Below are 19189 nucleotides of genomic sequence, written 5' to 3' on the forward strand. Positions count from 1 at the left end.
TTTATTTGTTTGACTCAATTATTTATCTTATATAATTTTATTTGTCATGGCTCATCTCTGATAGAAGTAGAAAAGTTGACAGCAAGTAATGGCAACCTACTGTCCACAACTAATGCCAAGAAATCCAACGACAAACACAAACCAAATAAAAAAACATCATGGTAGTGACAAGTTGAATACACTTTTCACTGTGGCAACATGGAACGTTAGAACGTTGTACCAAACTGGAAAATTTGAAAATGTAAAACAAGAAATGAAAAGAATGAATCTCAGCATTGTAGGTGTATTTTTGAACAAAAAAATGTCTAAAAACTTAGAAGGTTTCTGAGCGGTGTCAGATAAAGTTTTGTTTATCAAAATATACGCAAAACCTTTTAACCTAGCTTTTATTCAAGTTTATGCGCCGACGTGAATGCGGCACGAGAAACGCTATCTTCATGCTGGAATGATCATAGTTTAAATGTGTGTGTGTTTACTTGTGCAACTATAGGCCTGCATGTGCGTGAGTGTACGTGTACATATGCTTTATGTACGTGCATACGCTTTTGTGCGTGCGTGTGAATTATTTAGTTAAATTACGAAAGTTATAAGCAGCTGCAGGAATTCGGAGCAAGCCTCTGCTACTATTATACATAAATTTAGCCTTTAAAGCATTCCAAACAATCTTGTTTTCTTTCATTCCTTTCGAATTTTTTGAATTGCACCTCTCCTGATTAATAAATTATCTTGATAGTATATTTATACTTTGAATAGTTGCCATTGAATTAATTGGTTTAATTTTTGTCTGTTTAATTTGTTGAAAAGATTTTCACGATGTCTCTGCCGTTCTCAAAAGGAAAAATAAAAGTTTTCATTTCATCTGTATGCTTGGATAAAGAGGTTGTTGTTCGTTGTGTCGTGAATCATTCATCTTATTATTATTATTATTTTATTATTATCATTATATTATTATTATTATTATTATTATTATTATTATTATTATACTATTAGTGATGTTGTTTATGCTACTTTTTTAGTTTCCAAGCGTTACCACCAATCAATAATTAAATAATAAATTTAAAAAAACAAAATTTAAAAAAATAAGAGAAAATGTCAAATGCAACCGATTCCAGATACACCTTCAACAACAGCGTGTGGTGCAGTGCCTAGAAGCCCGCCAGATACCTCACACTGTGGCCGACCTAGCCACGGACAACTACAGCAAGAGGGAGTTGAGGATGCTGATGTTGGGAAAACCCAAACCACCTCCACAGATTTTTAACGGAAATACCCATTGCGGAGTTTGTATGTTAAGAGTTTCTATGTAGGCGACTGTAATACAATGACGTGTGAATTAACGCATAGCATATATTGCGTTTGATATACGTGGATTTCGTTTGCTTTCGAACCTGGTTTCATTGCAAAAACACAAAATTAGGCATCTTTAATATAATTACATCATTTCGACATCTGATTTAATTACTTATGAGTTTATTTACCAGTAGACATATTGTTGTCAATGTTTTTGACACATTTCTCAAGAAACCAATATTTAATTGGTTAATTAATATTAATAAATGATTGAATAACTAAATAAATGATTGAATACTTTTGTATTCGATCAAAAAATGATTTAATTAAAATATTACTAATTATTTATATACCTAATATCGAAAACATCTTGCATTGTCCAACTAGGATTACCAAGCTTTCAATGTAGCCCTTGAAGATGAAATGCTGGAGGAATTCTTGCAACTTTCAGATGGAAAGAAAAAGAAAAAGGAGGAAGGAAAAGAATGTAAGACAGACGACAAAATTGACAAAAAAACAGAAAACAAGGAGAACAAAGCCAAAGAAAAATCAGATGAAAAACAAATAAAAAACTCTGTGAATGATACAGAGGAAAATAAAAACATAAAAGTAGCGCCAGCGGTTAGCGACAAAAACGTCGAAGAAAAAATATTCAAAAATGCAAGAAAGAAAGAAGGCAGTTCTGGTGATGATGATAGTAGTGAGACATCTGACAGCTCTGACGGTGATGATGATGAGGATGATGATTCAAGCAGCGACTCAACGAAAAAATCAGGTGACAACGACGATGACGATGACAAAAAATCTGTAGATAAAACGAAAGATAAAACTTTTCAAAAGAACTCAAACGTTGAAAATAAAAAGGATAAAGACCCTGTCAGCAAACTAACTTCAGATATCAAAAATAAAATAATCCAGAAAGAAGATGACAATTCAACTAGTAAAATAAATGAAAGTAAATCAGAAACTGCAAAAAACAATCAGAAAAAAAAAAAAATGTCGAATTTACGTGGGAACAAAATTGGTCAAGAGAATGTAAAAAATGTAGAAAAAACTGAGAACTCTGATGAAAGTAGTAAAGAATGCAAAAGTTCTGACTCCTCCTCGTCGTCGTCGTCGTCGGATTCAAGCGACGATTCATCAGAATCATCGGAAGAAGAAAGTGATGAACATTCGAACGAAAAACTAATTGAAAAAAATTGCCCGAAGATGGAAAACAAAAAAGGGGAAAACGCGTCTGCTAAGCTTATCTCTGATAGCATATCGGCCAAAAATAATGATGAAAAGGTTAGATCGAAAGAAGATAAAGTTGTAGAAATTAAACAAGATAAAAATCAAACCAAAAAATTAAATGAAAAGGAAATCATTAACCTTAAAAGCACCGCAAACAAAGCTAAAGATGTTGAGAAAAAAGAAACAAAACAAAGTAGCTCTGATGAAAGTAGTGAGACGTCTGATAGTTCAGATGATTCAAGTGATTATTCGTCCGAAGAGAGTGATTCCGATAAAAAATCTGAAGACAAAACTTTAGCCGGAAAATCAAAAACAGATTGCAAGAAAGAAACTATTGCTGCTACTACTACTACTGCTGCTGCTGCTGCTTCTACTGCTGCTGCTGATAAACACAAATTAAAAAGTGAAGACAAAAAAGAGCAGTTGGAGAAAAACAATCTTGAACTGACGAAGGATAAAAAAGAAATTTCTAGAAAAACAGAAATCGCGCCGAAACCGACGTTAAGGATTGACGATGGAAAAATCATCCCGAGAGCCGACCGACCATCTTACACGAGAGCTTCAGCAGCTAACAAAACAATGCTCGACAAAGAAAAAACAAACGATAAAATAAAGGAGGATAAAATTGAAGAAATGGATAGAAACACAATTTCGAAGAACAAATATGAGAAACCTTCAATCTCAAAACAAACAAACGAACTTCAAAAAGAGAAAACAATTCTACAAGCAAAATTTTCTCCACATCCACCACCTCCACCACCGCCTCCACCACCGCCGCCACAACCGCCGACGTTATTCTCAATCACGAAAAATTCAAAAACAACAGGACAACCTAACTCTGCTTCAGGTTCAAAAAGTCAGCTGGAAGATGAAATCAAACAGAAAATGAGTTCTCTCAACAAAAAGCCAACTTCACTAAATAGAAAAGACCCGAGAACAACGCTAGCTTCAACTCTACCATCCACAAAAGCAAAACCTTCCCCTCAAACCCCACAGCCATTTGACCCATCCAGGCTCCCCCAAATTTCCACCAAAGATCTCATCAGCGGTCGCATTGCTCTCAAATCTAAATACGATAAATCGATACCAAAAACCGCGAAGTTATCTACTCTATCAACTGCAAAACCAGGAACAACAAAAAATATTTCTTCTCTTTTGAAGAATGAAACCAAGGGCGATGCTGCTGAAAGTTGCACAAAATCTCAGCCTACCTCCGCTGCTCTTAGAGGCATTTCCAGTTTGAAGAGAGTATGAGAACATTTTTTAAACTTTTTGAAAAAAATTAGCAAAAATCATTTATTTATTACTCGACCAATTTATTTTTAAAACAAAGTTTTTTCTTAAAATTTTACATTCCTAGTTTTTACTGACACGAAACTTAAGGTTAGTAATAAAATAACTACTAAATAAAATATATTTTCTTTTTTACACAAATTAACAAGAATAATTAAAAATAGATTAAAAATAATTGAAGGAGCAGATTTCGAGGCCACAGAATATATAACAAGACTCATTTAAACAAAATCACACAACACAACCAAATTTTAATTAATCACATTTTATTTCATAATAAACATGCGACATTTTTTCTAGATTGTCAAATCCATCAATTTATGTTTATATGCTGTTATAATTGAATAGATGGATAGTGAGAGGTCACATTTTGCAATTAAACATCTCAATACAAACTAACTAAGCAATTGTTTCCTGTCAAATTAACGAAATTACTTTATTTTATACAAGAATCATAATTTTGGAAGATGAATGTATGGCCATTATCGCACACGTCAAATGAATTAGTTGCAGTATATTATAAATATTACTTCTGTTTATAATTCCGTCCATTCATCCATCTATTCATTTGTCTATCCATCCATCTATCTATCCATTGAACCATCCGGCAATTCTACAGTCCATCAATTCATCCGTGTACAATCACATCCCTACTCATCATCACTCGCATCTCCTCCAGGATCTCGACTAGAAATCTGATCCGGAATAGCCACGTTAAACGGGCGATTAGGGATCCTCGCCCGCTGAGTCGGTCGACTTCTAACGCCGTAGCTACTACCACCGCTGTATGTTAAGCGCCTGTTTCTTCTACTGCCACTACTACCACTACTACTAGCATTATTATTGCTATCACTCTCGCGGTTATCACTACCGAATGTAGAATCATTGAGACCATTGCTCGGGTCAATGACAGGGTCGCTATCACCCTCGTTCTCGGGACTGCCGCCACCATCGCCACTGCTGCAGGCACGATCTTGACACTCAACGTCGCAACGGCTGCCGTCGCTAGGAACGACGTGAAAGTTCACGACGTAATCGGCATTCGTCCTTTGAACGCTGATGGCGAAGGGTTCAAATGGATGAAATGTGAAGGCCACCAGACGTCTGGATAAGTTGGGGGGAGGCGGGGAGATGGATGAAAGAGATCCGGCTAATCCCGTGTAGATCTTGAACTTGAGGAGTCCCGAGTCTCTGGCGTTGAACCTGTTCGTGAGGATGAATGTGATGATGATGATGATGAAGATAATGATGAAAATGAAGATGATGGAGATGATGGGGGTATGACGGTAACACATAACCCTAACTCCAGAACCACTAACTTTATAGCGTGATCTCCTGAGTTCTTGGGCCTCTCTAGGGAGTTGAGCCACTTGTCGTCGTAGCTGAAGAGGGCGGTGTCCAGGTAAGGACTGGAGCTGTAGGATTGGGAGCTTATTGGCAGTTGGGAGAGGACCCGTTTGACGAAGAACAGTCTGTTGCCTTGTCTGGTGAGGAGGAAGATGATGGTGAAGATGATGGTGAAGATGATGATGAAGATGATGCTGATAAGAACGAACTTTTTATTGATTCGCCTTGACAAAATAAATTGAGCGAAAGTGATCAAAATGATATAACGATGATAACAATGAAAATGAGTAACTAACGCTAAAAACCATAAAAAAAAGCAAGCAAAACGACCACAAACTTGATGTTAGATATTCCCTGCCTAAATCTGTAATTCAAATTTTTAGTGTATATGTTAGTGGGATTCCCCGAGTTTCTAAATAAATCCGTATAATCCTCGGAGAGAGTGAGAAGAGACTGAGAGGAACTATCATAAAAAGAGAGAAACCGGGAAAGGTGAGTGTCAAAGACGGCAAAGTAGAAGATCTGCTGATTGTAATCCTGGTTTTTCATGGTGATGATGTCTTCTGTTGAGTATCTGGAGTCGCGATGATGATGGTGATGACGATGACGATGATGATGATGACGATGATGGTGGTGGTGGTGGTTGTGGCGACGATTGATGTAATGACGATTATAACTACGCCTACTAATGGTGATGAAAAAGACGAAACGATGAAAAATTAAAAAAAAATCAAGATGATGGAGAAGATGGTACAAGAGGGTGCCAACTTGATCAGCAAGTGACTCTCGTCTAGCAGCTGCATCTTCCACATCCTCAACTTGCAGTAAAACTCAAAATTCCTATGAAACTCGAGTATCGCAGACTGACTACCGACACGCGTAGACTCAATCAACGCCGAATGATACAAATAAACGAGCAGACGATGTTTCAGACTGCATAATAATTTATCGGAACAACCCCAGACAGGCTGTCTAGAAAGAACTGACGACGAAGATGCTGCTGCTGATGTTGATAACAGTGGCGATGAAACTGATGATAATGATAATGATGACGGGTGGGTCCGGATATTAGTGAAGCTGTAGTTGGTGGTGGCGAAGTTGTTGGTGGACGGCGTTAATAGTGGCGGGTTTCGTCGGGGTCTGTTGAGTTGGGAGGAGGATTCTGAGAAGATGGAGATGGTGAGTTGGTCGTCGTCGAAGCAGAATCTTCCCAACTTCCGCATTTCTAACAATTTTCCTTCCTCCGTTAGCTGTTGGTTTGGTTGATGGGCAGATGACGCAATTCAAACAGGTCATAAAACTTCAGTGATAGTGACTCGTTCGTATTTGTTGCGATGATAATGATTTATTCATTTATTTATTCATTCTTTCGTTCCTTCACTCGCACTTTTACTCACTCATTCATTAATCCATTCATTAATTCATTCATGCATACATATACATACATTCCTACGCTCGTCAACTCATGGATAAATTGGCTAATAAGCAGTTCAATCAATGAGCAGCAAAAAAACATTTCTTAACAATTGAATCAATGAATCACTCAACCAACAAATCAATCAATCACTCAACCAACCAACAAATCAATCAATCACTCAACCAACAAATCAATCAACTAATCAACCAACAAATCAATCAACTAACAAATCAATCAACTAACAAATCAATCAAATAACAAATCAATCAATCAACCAACAAATCAATCAATAAATCAACCAACAAATCAATCAATCAATCAACTAGCAAATCAGTCAATCAACAACATCATGTTACCAACCTGAAATATATATATGGTCTGATGTTGTACAGAGAGAACCGCCAATATCCTGTTATACAGTGACACACCTTGATTGTGAGACAGGTAGATTTTGTCACATCTGATTGGTTGGGAAGTTCATCCAATGAGAAATCAAATAAAATACAACAAACCAATCAAATCAATCCTGACTAACAAATCAGTGCATGGTTTATCTCAACCAACTGATAAAAGCTTGTATAAACATCAAACTTACCATCAAACACAACCAACCAAACAATCAAACCTCACATAAACAACTAATTAACCAATCAAACCTCACATACAAACAACTAGCTAACCAATCAAACCTCACATACAAACAACTAGCTAACCAATCAAACCTCACATACAAACAACAAACTAACCAATCGCATACAAACAAATGACTAACCAATCAAACCTCACATTCAAACAGCAAACTAACCAATCAAACCTCACATACAAACAACAAACTAACCAATCCAACCTCACATACTAACAACTAACTGACGAGTCAGATCTCACATACAAACAACCTAAACTGCCTGACCGAACAATCACACCGAACCAACTTGAATCTCTTAGTATCACACAGCATGCCGCTCTCAATCTGAACAACGTGTATGGAGCAGTCCTCGAGGGATATGTTGACGTTGGGATGGAGGGACTCGTTGTTCTGGTACATATCTCTGTATACCGGGTAGGGCTCTTCAGGGAGGGTCACCGTCGACCCGACTATCACATATCTACCAAGGTGATTGGGAGGGTAATGATGATGAAAATTAATAATAATAATAAGAAGAAAATGAAGAAAAAGACGAAGAAGAAAAAGAAGACGAAGAAGAAGAAAAAGAACAATGGCAATGATAGTAATGATAATAATACTATTGATGACGACGATGACAAAAGACAGTGATTCAGAAATGCTTCTTAGAGAACTTAACTTTCAATTGACAGGCAACTGCATGCGCATAAGCAGACATATATAAAACCACAAACCATACACACACACACACACACACACACACACACACACACACACACACACACGTATGTAGGTATGATAGAGATCTCTCTTGCAGTTGAACCCAAGCTCTGTGGCACAGACTTAGGCACTCTTCCACACTCTTCCAATGAAGAAGTGGCTTTATTATTTAGCAGTTTTAGTAAGAAAAATTTTTTGTTGAATAATTAATAATTGAAATTTAATTGGAAGGTAAGTTTGCACTGACCTGGAGTCATCTGTAAATAGACTGCACTCCCTATTTAAACCTTCGTTATCTGTTGACACGTTAACTGTATGTTTCAGTGTGAAGAAAGTCGAGAATAGATTGGCTCTTACGTCTGTCAATCAAATTTGGGGACTAATTATTTTTTTAATTTTATTAATTATTAATAAAAATAATAACACTTTGATGGATTATTATTTAAAAAATTTAGTTTAGCATGTTGTGCCATGATAGAATAATAATGAAAAATACACAAATAATGCTTTATTCAACAATAAAAAAAATGATAAATCCAAAAATTTGGGAAAAACTTTTTCTACATTTTCAGTTAAATTGAAATCATAAAATTGTAAAAATAAGACTTAATTACTATGAATCGTTTCATTTGATTCTAAAGTAAATGGCAGAAGGTCGCCTGTGACATTTTTCAATAAATTCCCAGCAGCCTGTGAGCCTCTAAACTCATAAATCTCCAATGACGTCTGATCTGAAGAGAAAGCAATAAAATATTTGCCATCGGGGGTGAATTTTCTTAAAAAACATGGCGGTTTTTCCACGCCTACAACTGTTAGCCCGGGGACAATATTAGTGTAGAAACAGTTTGAGGAATTTCCATATCCAATCCCTCTTCTTAATGTGTTTGTCTCTCTCATCATTAAACGACAGACAATATTCTGAGGTGGAATTTTTCTAATCTATAATTAGAAATATTAGAAAAGTTTTACAAATAATATCCATGTGATGCAAGTATTTCTTGAATGACAAATCTGACAACAGGTTATTAAATAAAGCTTGTTATATCATAAATATAGCGGTTATAGATATATATATAATTAAATTATTAAATATTATAGCCTAATAGAAAAATTTATGAAAATTACCGGAATGGACTTGTCAATCAACTGGCGCAAAACTGATCTATTGGTGATGGTGTCAGTCGGTTGCAGGACAATTTTGGGTTTCACTTTCATTTTTTATTTTTATGCTATCACTATTTTTTAATCACTAACTTACTTATCTTACCAACCAACAACACCTACTAACACTAACTAGAACGCTCCCTAAGCTAAATGAGGAAAGTTTCTCTCTAACTAATAAATATTAACTAAAGTTTAGTTATTATTTATTAGTTGGAGAGAAAACTTTTCTTAATTAGTTTTTATTTAGTTATTTACTAGTAGTTATTACATAAAAATAAACAAAATTAATTTAAAAATCGAACGCAAAATGACCTTTTTGTTATAACATAAACATACAATCGTAATAAGAACACATAGCTAACTTTTGCTTATCTTATCATTAACTAGCTTAACTTGCCACACGGCCAACAACCGTCTATTTGGAATTAGGAGATTTAAAAGTTAAAAAACTTTCTTAATATTTTACTTTTAATCAATTTACCGAGGAATGCTCAAAACACCGAAACACTTGTAAAATAATTTGAATATTGAAATTGCTTTAAAATTTTAGTTAAATAGTTAAAAAAATTTTGATAACGTAATTTTTTTTAATTAAATTAATTTATAATATTTAAAAAGTTAAATTAAATCGACTTAAATGTAAAATTTGTATACACCAAAATACTTGTATGAATAAGAAGTTTATCGCTACTAAAAGTTAACTTACACTAAATAAATAATGATACTTTTTGGTAATTTTTTAAAAATTGTTAATAAATGTCGACCGATCGCTTTTTTAAATAATAAAGTAATTTATTTTCCTATCAAAATTTGTTTTTTAATAGATAAGCTAAAGTTTAAGTGAATTAATTACTTTAATTAAACGTATCTTTCCTATATTTTATTGCAGCCTCACCAAATCCATCATAAACATAAAGAAACTCTCAGATCTGTTTCTTTTTCGTGTCGTCTGTCCCACAGTAAAATCAATAATAACATTAACATTGTTTTAATAGTGGGTCCAAGTTATCCACTTTTAAACAGTTTCCGGCATAGTCTACTTGTTGGACAGTTTAGGAAATGTTCTACAAGAGATTCCAGTGAAACAGGGGGGACAGCATGCAAGTTAGTTTTGATTTGATTGACATTGAGTAGTTGGTTAATTGTTTTATTTTATTGAACACTGATTGATTGATTGGTTATTGAAGACTCTATATAATTTCAATTTAATTTAAATTTTGACCTGCTACTGTTTAGTCAGATTCTCTTCTAGGTTTTACTTTTTTCATAAGAATAATATAATTGTTCTTTAATATTAATATATATTTTTAATAAAAACAACCTCATAACTCATAACATTATGACATTATCACTCATGACATTTCCTGTCATTTTACAGCAAAGATCTGACAGACCTAGAATATGAAAAGTTATCAGACAAAACATTAGATCACTTGAGTGAAGTTTTTGAGAACATTTTTGATTCTGGGGACTTCTCAGACATCGATAATGACATTACATATAGTGTAATTTAATTTTGCTTGTCTTTCTTCATTTTTTAACCTTCCATTTTTTTTACTCAATCTCTATTTCCAATAAAATTTTAAAAACAATTTTTCTTTCTCTTTAAAGAATGGTGTCCTGACAGTGAATCTTGGGCCTAAATTAGGCACCTATGTTATCAATAAGCAGACGCCTAACAAACAAATATGGCTGTCATCCCCAGTTAGGTAATAAAATATTTTATAAAGTTGGGCTATTAATTATGTATAATGAATCTTATGCCATTCTGTTGATTATTTTTTTAGATAAATCATTTTATCCATTAAGCCATATAGCTTTTTAAATTTAATTTTGTGTCAATTAACTAATTAATTAATTAATAATAATAATTATTATTATTATTATTATTTGTTTTTGAATTTTTTTATTAGATATAATCTGGGTTTTTTCATTTCTTCATTCCTTAGTAACCTTTGAATCTAAACTTGAGAGGTCCTGCTTGATTATATCATTCAAGAAAGCCAAAATAATATATAACAATAGGAATAAAAATAGGAATAATATTGATAAAATTGAAAAAAAAAATCATGAATATATGTTACCAGCGGTCCCAAGAGATATGATTACATGAATGGTACGTGGTTATACAAATATGACAGGATGTCTCTGAATCAACTTCTCCATCAGGAATTTTCAAAAATGTTTAAAAAGGATTTTAAACAATTTTTCTTTGATTTGAATGATAATTAGTTTGATTATGTGTAAGTAAAAGATTTTCTAGAAAAAATTTTTTTCATGGATAAATTAAAAGATTTGTGATTCAAAATTTTTCATCCGTGTTCGTTGAGTTACAATTTCGAAGCGTTCACTATGCTACATTGGAGTAAAATAAAATCAGAGAGGCCGAAGTATGGCACCTGAACTCTGAACTCATAGCTGATTTGTGGATCTTGACATGAGTGATGTCGAAATAGAGCAATGCTTCGTTTCCAAAATAGTAAATCACGGAATTAAAACATTAAAATTGAACCCAACTTCAAAAAGTTTGCCGATTCAAATAAACAGCCGATATAGTAGAAGCAGTTTCAGTCGCAGTAGTTGCAGCAGTAGTTGTAGTAGTTGCTGTTGTTAGTATCATAGTAGTAGGTACAAGTAGTAGTAGTATAAACTCTTACGAAATGCAAGGCAGATGTAGATACTAGATAGATACAATGGATTGGTCGACTTGAAGACAGGAGCTGATGGCTGGAATAGTTAAATTAAATTAGTTAAATGATTGATTGTTTTTTTCAGTTGATTTGATTAAGCGGTTGATTGATTCATTTGTTGATTGACTGGTTAATTGTTAGTACCTACAGTATCTTATTGAACAAAATAGTATCATAAAATGAATAAAGATACTTTTTCAAAAATTTTAAAAATTCTCATTTTGATTTTATGATGATTGTGATTGACTTATTTAAAAAACATCAAATAAAACTTATAAAATAGGGTGGGGAAATGACGTCATGTTAACATTATTTATTTAACTGCCTGTTAGAGAATTAGCCGGTATAAAGGTTATATTCAATTCCTATCTAACAAATTTGACCGAATATCGTACGCAGGCAAAACTAAATAAAGAAATAGATAAATATATGTAGTTATAATACATTTATAATGTTATATTTACACATTCAAATTGTGTTATAGTGCAGTGTCAAATTATTTTGAATTCTCTTAGAAAAATTTAAACTTTTTACTATATGCTAGTTACTTTTATCAACAATTTAAAAAAAAATTTGAATTTTATTTCATCGCGATATCGATGATAATGATTGTGACCTGACTGATTAAAAAGCATCAAAGAAATTTTTAAAATAGGATGGAGAATTTATGGAATCGTTGTAGGAAATGACGTCATGCTAGCGGTATTCTATATTTAGTGAAATGTATCCCTTCAACTTCCACACCAAGAGAACAAGCTTTTTCAAAATCTGGAAAACTGATAAGCATAAAAAGAAATAGATTGCGAGATAGTTCAATAGAAGGGTGTGCGTGTTTAAATGTTTGGATGTAATTACTTGGCAAATAAAATTTGTGTATATGTTCTATTTTAATTAAATTTTGAATAAAATATTTTTTAAACTAGCTCGCGTTATTTCTTTGATATCGATATTGGGGATATTCGTATATAAAGCGAGCAAAATTTAAATATAAAAGCGCTTTTAAATCTACGCATATTGGCTCAGCTTGGCTTGGCTTGGCTCGGCTTGGAATTGGATGTTAAGCAAGGTGTGGTCTCAAACTATTTTGAATTCTCCCAGAAAAATTAGAACTGCGTGCGTACATGTGTAGAACTGATTACTGTTGCTTTTATAATGAATTTATATTATATATATATTATTCACCATCCATCATATACTTCTGACTTCATCCGGACTATCTGCCTCCCTATGGTGTGACTCCAACACCTTATCTAACAAGTGTAACTTTCATGTCGCGTTATTAATTTCAAGCTGATTTCACAATTTTAAATCGCATCGTAAATTTTTATATCCCTCAGTTATTTGCTCAGTAACGCATAAATTTTATTTTTGGGCTATGAATTGATTGGTTTCCAATAAATAAATTAATGAATGAATGAATGAATGAATTATTTAATTAATTAATTTAATTAGTAATTAGCTAACAAAATGGTGAATATTACACAGAATGTTTTTGTAGATTGTAACCATCTACTACTGTTGCTGCCAATTCCACTAATACTGCTACTGCTACTGCTACAACTGCTACAATTTCTTCTACTGCTACAAATAATAATAATACCTAACAACGGTAATAATAAAAATATTTTCTATGGATAAACATTTAAACCAGATAAATATAAATAAATATTTCCTCCTCGTATTTCATTTTTATTATAACTCTTTAAAAATTATAACAGTTCTTATCATTCATAAATAAAAATTAATAATATTAATCGTTATTATTAATATTTTGATTGTTATTATTTATTTGAAATGACGACTTTATGACGTGTTTGCCGATCTGTAGAAAGTGAAACTGAATAGACTGGAAAACTATGACTGCCTTGAAATTCATGAGTGTTTTTCATTATTAACATTTTAACATTGATTCATTCGTTCTCTCTATCTCTCTTTTTCTCTCTCTTTTTCCTCACCTCTCTCTTTTCTTTTCCCCCCTCTCTCTATCTCTCTCTTTTTCTTCGCACTGATTAACATTTAAATATTTAGTTATAGTCAATTAGTACTCCTGTTACTACAACTACAAGTGTTACAACAAATTTTACTACTAATATTACTTTACAATGCTAATATTATATTTACAATGCTACCACTACTACTACTGCTGCTGCTGCTGCTACCTACTACTACTACCACTACTACTAATATTAATAATATAATTATTAATAATATTACTAGATAGTAATATTTATAATAATAATAGTATTATAATTGTTATTATTTATTAATTTATAAGAAAAAACTTTTCGTCAATTTAGTGAGAATAATACTAAGAAGACTTACCAAGAAATTTGTTATAATGCTTCCAGCTCCGAAACGATCTGCCAAACGCATCTTCTTTTTTTTTATCGTCATAATCATGGCTTCCAGTTTATACCTTTGGAAAGAACCAACGGTTAGGTCCCTCTCTCTCCCTCTCTCATTTCTTCATTCATTTCTCTCTCTCTTTCTTTCTCTCTCTCTCTCTCTTTCTCTCTATCTATATCTCTCTTGCCTTTTTTCTAAACTGTTCTTATCTTTGAGTATATAATAATAATTGAGAGCGTTTGTTATAAATAGATTTTTATGCATTTTAATTTATTTCCTTCCCTACTTTCTCTCTTTCTTCCTTTTTCACTCTTTCGCCTTCTCTCTTTTTCTTATACTTGCCCCAACGACTAAAATCATTTATATCGTTTTAAAGTTCCACTCCGATGTTTCTCCCATTTCGTCCTTGAACTTGAAATCGCCGACAAATTATTCAAGATGGCTGATATTGAAAAGTTCAAAGGTGAAAACCTGCCATCTCTACGCTGACGTCATGAAGAGTTGGGCGATTTTGTGTGTGACAGACGATAAATTTGAAGAATTGTATGCCTTAATTTTTTTAATAATTTTCTTTTTTATATTCCCCATGGGTATCAAATACAAGCAAACACACAGTGCATGAAAATTTACGCCAATCAAAGCTTTACACACATTGCACGTGACAGGCAAAGGCAGGGATCACTCTGTATTCGAATCCAGTCACAGCAAAAGCGGTGACAGGCATCTTAACCATAACACCACTGCGCCACCAAATTCTGAAAAGTTTTAACAAATCAAAATAAGCTTTAAATTATTACTAATAAATATTTTTCAAGGTACTCTAATGAGATATTTCTAAACGAAAACACGGCAATAAACTTAAAGAAGCAACTATTTCACGACACATTGTTAATAGATGCACTTTATTTTTATACAGCCATCAAGGTAAGTGAAGAATTTGTTTGACCTTAAACGATCAAAATAAAAGGTGTAGCCAAAAGGGGACTTTGGGGTTTTCCACAAAATATTTATAACTACGCCATTGATCTGAATAAACATACGTCGTTATAGCACAACTTTTCATTAGTAAAACTAAGTTGTTGCAACACTATCAAACCAATTTAAAGTTTAAAAACTGTTCAGAACTAATCGACAGACAAATAGAAATTTAAAAATCCCACTAATATAAATGAAATGATTGATTACGTTTCGTAGAAATGATCATGCTTTTTAATTTGCTAGAGTGGTGCGAAAATAATTTACCTGCTGAACGCCGATAAAATATCGAACTACGGAGAACAACTGAATGCCACAAAAAAATTCAACATCGATGTTTCAACTTTCTTGTTGTACCAGCAGAATAATGCAACGACCACAGAACAGCAGAAGTCATTCAACAGTTCCATATATTACGGATGCTACTCCATCCAGGAATATGACGACACGAACGACAGTCACAGATCTCCATTGCACTGCTACGATGGAATCCTACCGGCCCTCTACACTCCTGCTTATTTCGAAAGTTCTAGAATGAAGAGTGAGAGATGTGACAGAAAAATGCCCGACATATCTCTTCCTGAGAATAATTTTGTTTATTTTAATTTTGAAAACGTCATCCTAACTTCCTGCTCCTTTTGGCTCTTACCTGCCTTAAGACCACTTTTAAAAAACAGTGTAGAAAACGGTGACGTCATTTATAAGTGTTTCATTCAGTGGGCTCTTTGGCAGTTCGACTGTCACATTTCAGTGTTCTGGCAAAATTATTTGACGTGTGATACCGCAGACTGCAACTTCAGATTGAAATGCAAGAAAGTCTTTGAAAAGTTTCACACGTGCAAGAATGAATGGCCACTCGCTGTCCTGTATTGCGTCTTGAGCATCTTCCGACGCTTGTTCTCCAGTGCATCTTACGCCAGCCTAGATAACTGGATGAATGTTTTGAGAGAAATTAATTTCAATATAACTCAGTTTATCGGAAGAAACAAGTGTGTCAAACATTCACCAATGATTTTGCACCCCGTTCGTCAAAAATTTGACAGCCAACAAAAACTCACCTATGAAATTGCAAATCTGAAGGTAAGTGAAGAATATTATGAAAAAATTTGTTCTACATACAAATCTCCGATGCAAGATAAAAATAAAAGTTTCTCTAGAGAACCTTCAAACCAGAACGCGGACATTTTATTACTAATAACATTCAACAGCCCTCACTACGAAACAATTCCATTATTAGAACTTGTACATAGAGCTACATACCCTTACATAATATACTGTGGACACGAACAACTCACATACAGAAACAACAGCTCAAATTACTACGTCAGTTTCGTTACGTACGATCAATATGAATCTCAAAATCAGGGCACGTTGAACTATCAATGCGCCGTGAAAATCATGAAACTTCGTATGAACTTTGAAGGAATTCTTGCGATAGGTGACGACATCTTCTTGAATATTAATACCTCTAACGCGTCGACCAGTAAAAATTGGGTCGTTGCGTCGGGTGATCAAATTGCCGATTTAAACACAATGAAAGGCTGCTCATCGAAAGCATTTTGTACAATACCATTGACCTGGACTTGGTGGAAAGAGTACAGACCAGAAATATTCAGAGTTTATGACAAGTGGGGAGAACTCATGAAAAATGATTTGGATTTAGAGATTGCCAGAAACCGACTGATGAACATAACAGGCGGTGAAGTGCGAGCGATTGGAAACACGGCTGACATTTATTTCGTATCGAAGAATTTCTACAGTGTCATACTCAAACTTTTGGATATTTTCATTGGCGAGAAAGTGTTCCTGGAAATTGCGATTCCTACAGCTCTAAGGAGCATAAGTGGATATGACGACATACTCACTCTTGAAGGACACATGGAATGGGGCAATAACAGGAACATGCCATGGAACTTTTTAAACAATGAATCGATGCGTGGAAAACATTTCGCACACCCAGTAAAACTTTCATACGTTCTGAAAAACGACACAAACAATTTAAATATGTACTGCAACTGCATCGTCGGTCCAACTGAAAATCAGGGATGCAGGCCTAATCCATTAGTATCCAAGAAGTTACTAAGTACTTTCCACTGAAAACGTAAAAACGATTGCCCAAAAGTTTCACTCATTTTTTTTCACAGTATCCTTTCAAAATCCAGTGTTGGCTGAGATTTGAACTTCAATGATATAAAAACATTATTTAATCCATCTATTATTTTAGATTTTAATCTATAACCAATTCTGTAAATAAATCAGTATTTTCGTGATTTTGATAATTTTAAAAAGTGACAATGATAGTAAATAAATTGATATTAACAACAACAGTAATAACAAGAATGTTAGTAAGAATGCAATAACATACTTATTCAACGAGTTCGTTTTTTTAGCATCTGCTTTGGCATCGGCAATTCTAACGATGGCGAGTATCGAACCCGACATCACCGATACTTACCAGTGGCGAGTTCTCTACAAACTCGAGATGAAGCCAGATTCTCCTCTAAATGACATGTCTTGATGGAATAGTACAAAAATTAACGACATGAAAAAAGATTTTACCCAACAATGATGAAACTTTTCCCATTTCCAGGTCCTACAGCAATGCAAAGCACTCACGTTTTTATCACGGCGTTCTTAAAAAATGACTTGAGAGTGTATCCACAAATTTGTCGTGTGTGTGTCATCAGTTGGCGTTGTTGAAAGACGTTACCTCGAATGAAAATGTTTGACATGCAATAGACACGGTTCTCGAATGCAAATTAGATTTTCAAAATTTCCAATGCGCGAATTCCTTCGAATTTGACTCTTTTCGATAAGATATTGAAAAATGAAACTAGTAGTTCAATTTTGATTTTAAAAATTTTCAAATTTAGAATTTCCTATTAAAATTCTAAAAGCGTTTTCGCGGAACAAATACAAATATAATTTAGTTCAGCTCGTTAACTGAAAATAAAATTTTAATATACAATAATCACCGTTCAGATCTTTAAAAACACCTAACATCAATATTATTTATGGCTGAAGCAACGAATAAGGTCCAAACCGAATTATTGTAATTGATAGCATTAAATCACACATCAAACGGTACATTATCGAGCGTGTATTACATCCTTGTTACATTAACACACCAATTACTGATTACATTAGCACATCCATGTTTACACAACATTCAAATACATGCTCATATATAGCAGACCCTTACTGAATAGATTGCCAGGTAAGACAAGATATATTTGTCTAGATCGATCACAACATGACAAAATTATTTCCGCTCAACACCCACCATAAAATATATTTATTATTAATAAACATTTATACAGAAATCGCTCGAAAATAAAATGTGAAATTAATCGGGTAGACGATTAAATAATTAATTAAATAAGTAAATGAACAAGCCAGACGTCCTGGCGACTTTTAAAACTTAAAAATTTCAACTTAAAGCCAGCATCAGTGTGTTCTGTTGGTCTGGAGTGAGTTCTGAAAGGCAAGCATGAAAGATCTGATCATTCCCCTGGAAAATTTTTCAAAATCAACCTTAACATTAAAATTATGACAGTTAATGATATTCAGTTGTTGTCGCTAATAGAAACAATATTAAAAAAAGAAACAAGGAACAATCTTAAACTAAAAAACACACACATAAACACACGAAAAAATAACTAAAAATGAACTTAGACAACGACGAAGAAACATTACCTTCAACTGTCGAATGATGTTAATAATTCTCAGGCCTGTCTCCGAGCGAATGGAGACAGCATTGAGATGAAATGACTGGACGAAGATTTTCAATAAGTTTGGTAGGTTGCAGTTGTTGGCGCCTAGGACTACGGGGTTGTTGCTGTTTGTTGCCGTTCGTTTGTGTCAATCAACATTAATTAATTAATTAACTAATCAATTAATTAACTTATTAATTAACTAACTGATTAATTAATTACACACACACACATATATATATATATATATATATATATATATATATATATATATATATATATATATATATATATATATATATATATATATATATATATATATATATATATATATATATATATATATATATATATATATATATATATATATATATAT

General features: G+C 33.3%; 5 protein-coding genes across 5 annotated transcripts in view; 3 read left to right on the forward strand and 2 right to left on the reverse strand.

Moving 5' to 3' along the window:
- Window positions 1–88: 88 nt before the first annotated feature.
- On the forward strand, window positions 89–3777 carry HELRODRAFT_159947 (hypothetical protein; the record flags this gene model as incomplete). The annotated part of the gene is made up of 4 exons (XM_009016987.1): window positions 89–277; window positions 805–879; window positions 1113–1280; window positions 1678–3777. 4 exons carry the CDS (start codon window positions 89–91, stop codon window positions 3775–3777), a joined length of 2532 nt encoding a protein of 843 aa, XP_009015235.1.
- A 689-nt stretch (window positions 3778–4466) lies between these two features.
- Window positions 4467–8861, reverse strand: HELRODRAFT_64519 (hypothetical protein; the record flags this gene model as incomplete). Its single annotated transcript, XM_009016988.1, has 9 exons — window positions 4467–5019; window positions 5136–5300; window positions 5501–5737; window positions 5932–6096; window positions 6274–6413; window positions 6941–7040; window positions 7513–7686; window positions 8173–8284; window positions 8540–8861. Coding segments are annotated over 9 exons (1968 nt in total), but the record flags the coding sequence as incomplete, so codon positions are not given.
- A 1613-nt stretch (window positions 8862–10474) lies between these two features.
- HELRODRAFT_63973 (hypothetical protein) lies at window positions 10475–11321 on the forward strand (the record flags this gene model as incomplete). Its single annotated transcript, XM_009016989.1, has 3 exons — window positions 10475–10594; window positions 10701–10798; window positions 11177–11321. Coding segments are annotated over 3 exons (363 nt in total), but the record flags the coding sequence as incomplete, so codon positions are not given.
- Window positions 11322–14563: 3242 nt separating this feature from the next.
- On the forward strand, window positions 14564–17618 carry HELRODRAFT_159950 (hypothetical protein; the record flags this gene model as incomplete). Its single annotated transcript, XM_009016990.1, has 5 exons — window positions 14564–14588; window positions 14791–14887; window positions 14941–15049; window positions 15347–17175; window positions 17429–17618. The coding sequence occupies 5 exons, from the start codon at window positions 14564–14566 to the stop codon at window positions 17616–17618; spliced, it is 2250 nt and encodes a 749-aa protein (XP_009015238.1).
- Window positions 17619–17928: 310 nt separating this feature from the next.
- HELRODRAFT_188208 (hypothetical protein) overlaps window positions 17929–19189 on the reverse strand; it is a gene marked incomplete at its 5' end in the record, with an annotated part of 12000 nt that continues 10739 nt past the window's right edge. Inside the window, 2 exons of the mRNA XM_009016991.1 lie at window positions 17929–18611; window positions 18797–18938. Coding sequence (XP_009015239.1) covers window positions 18531–18611; window positions 18797–18938 — 223 coding nt within the window. The 3' untranslated portion in view covers window positions 17929–18530. The remainder of the gene's footprint in view (window positions 18612–18796; window positions 18939–19189) is intronic.

This window comes from Helobdella robusta (genome assembly GCF_000326865.2).
Source record: "Helobdella robusta unplaced genomic scaffold HELROscaffold_2, whole genome shotgun sequence".
NCBI lineage: Eukaryota > Metazoa > Annelida > Clitellata > Rhynchobdellida > Glossiphoniidae > Helobdella > Helobdella robusta.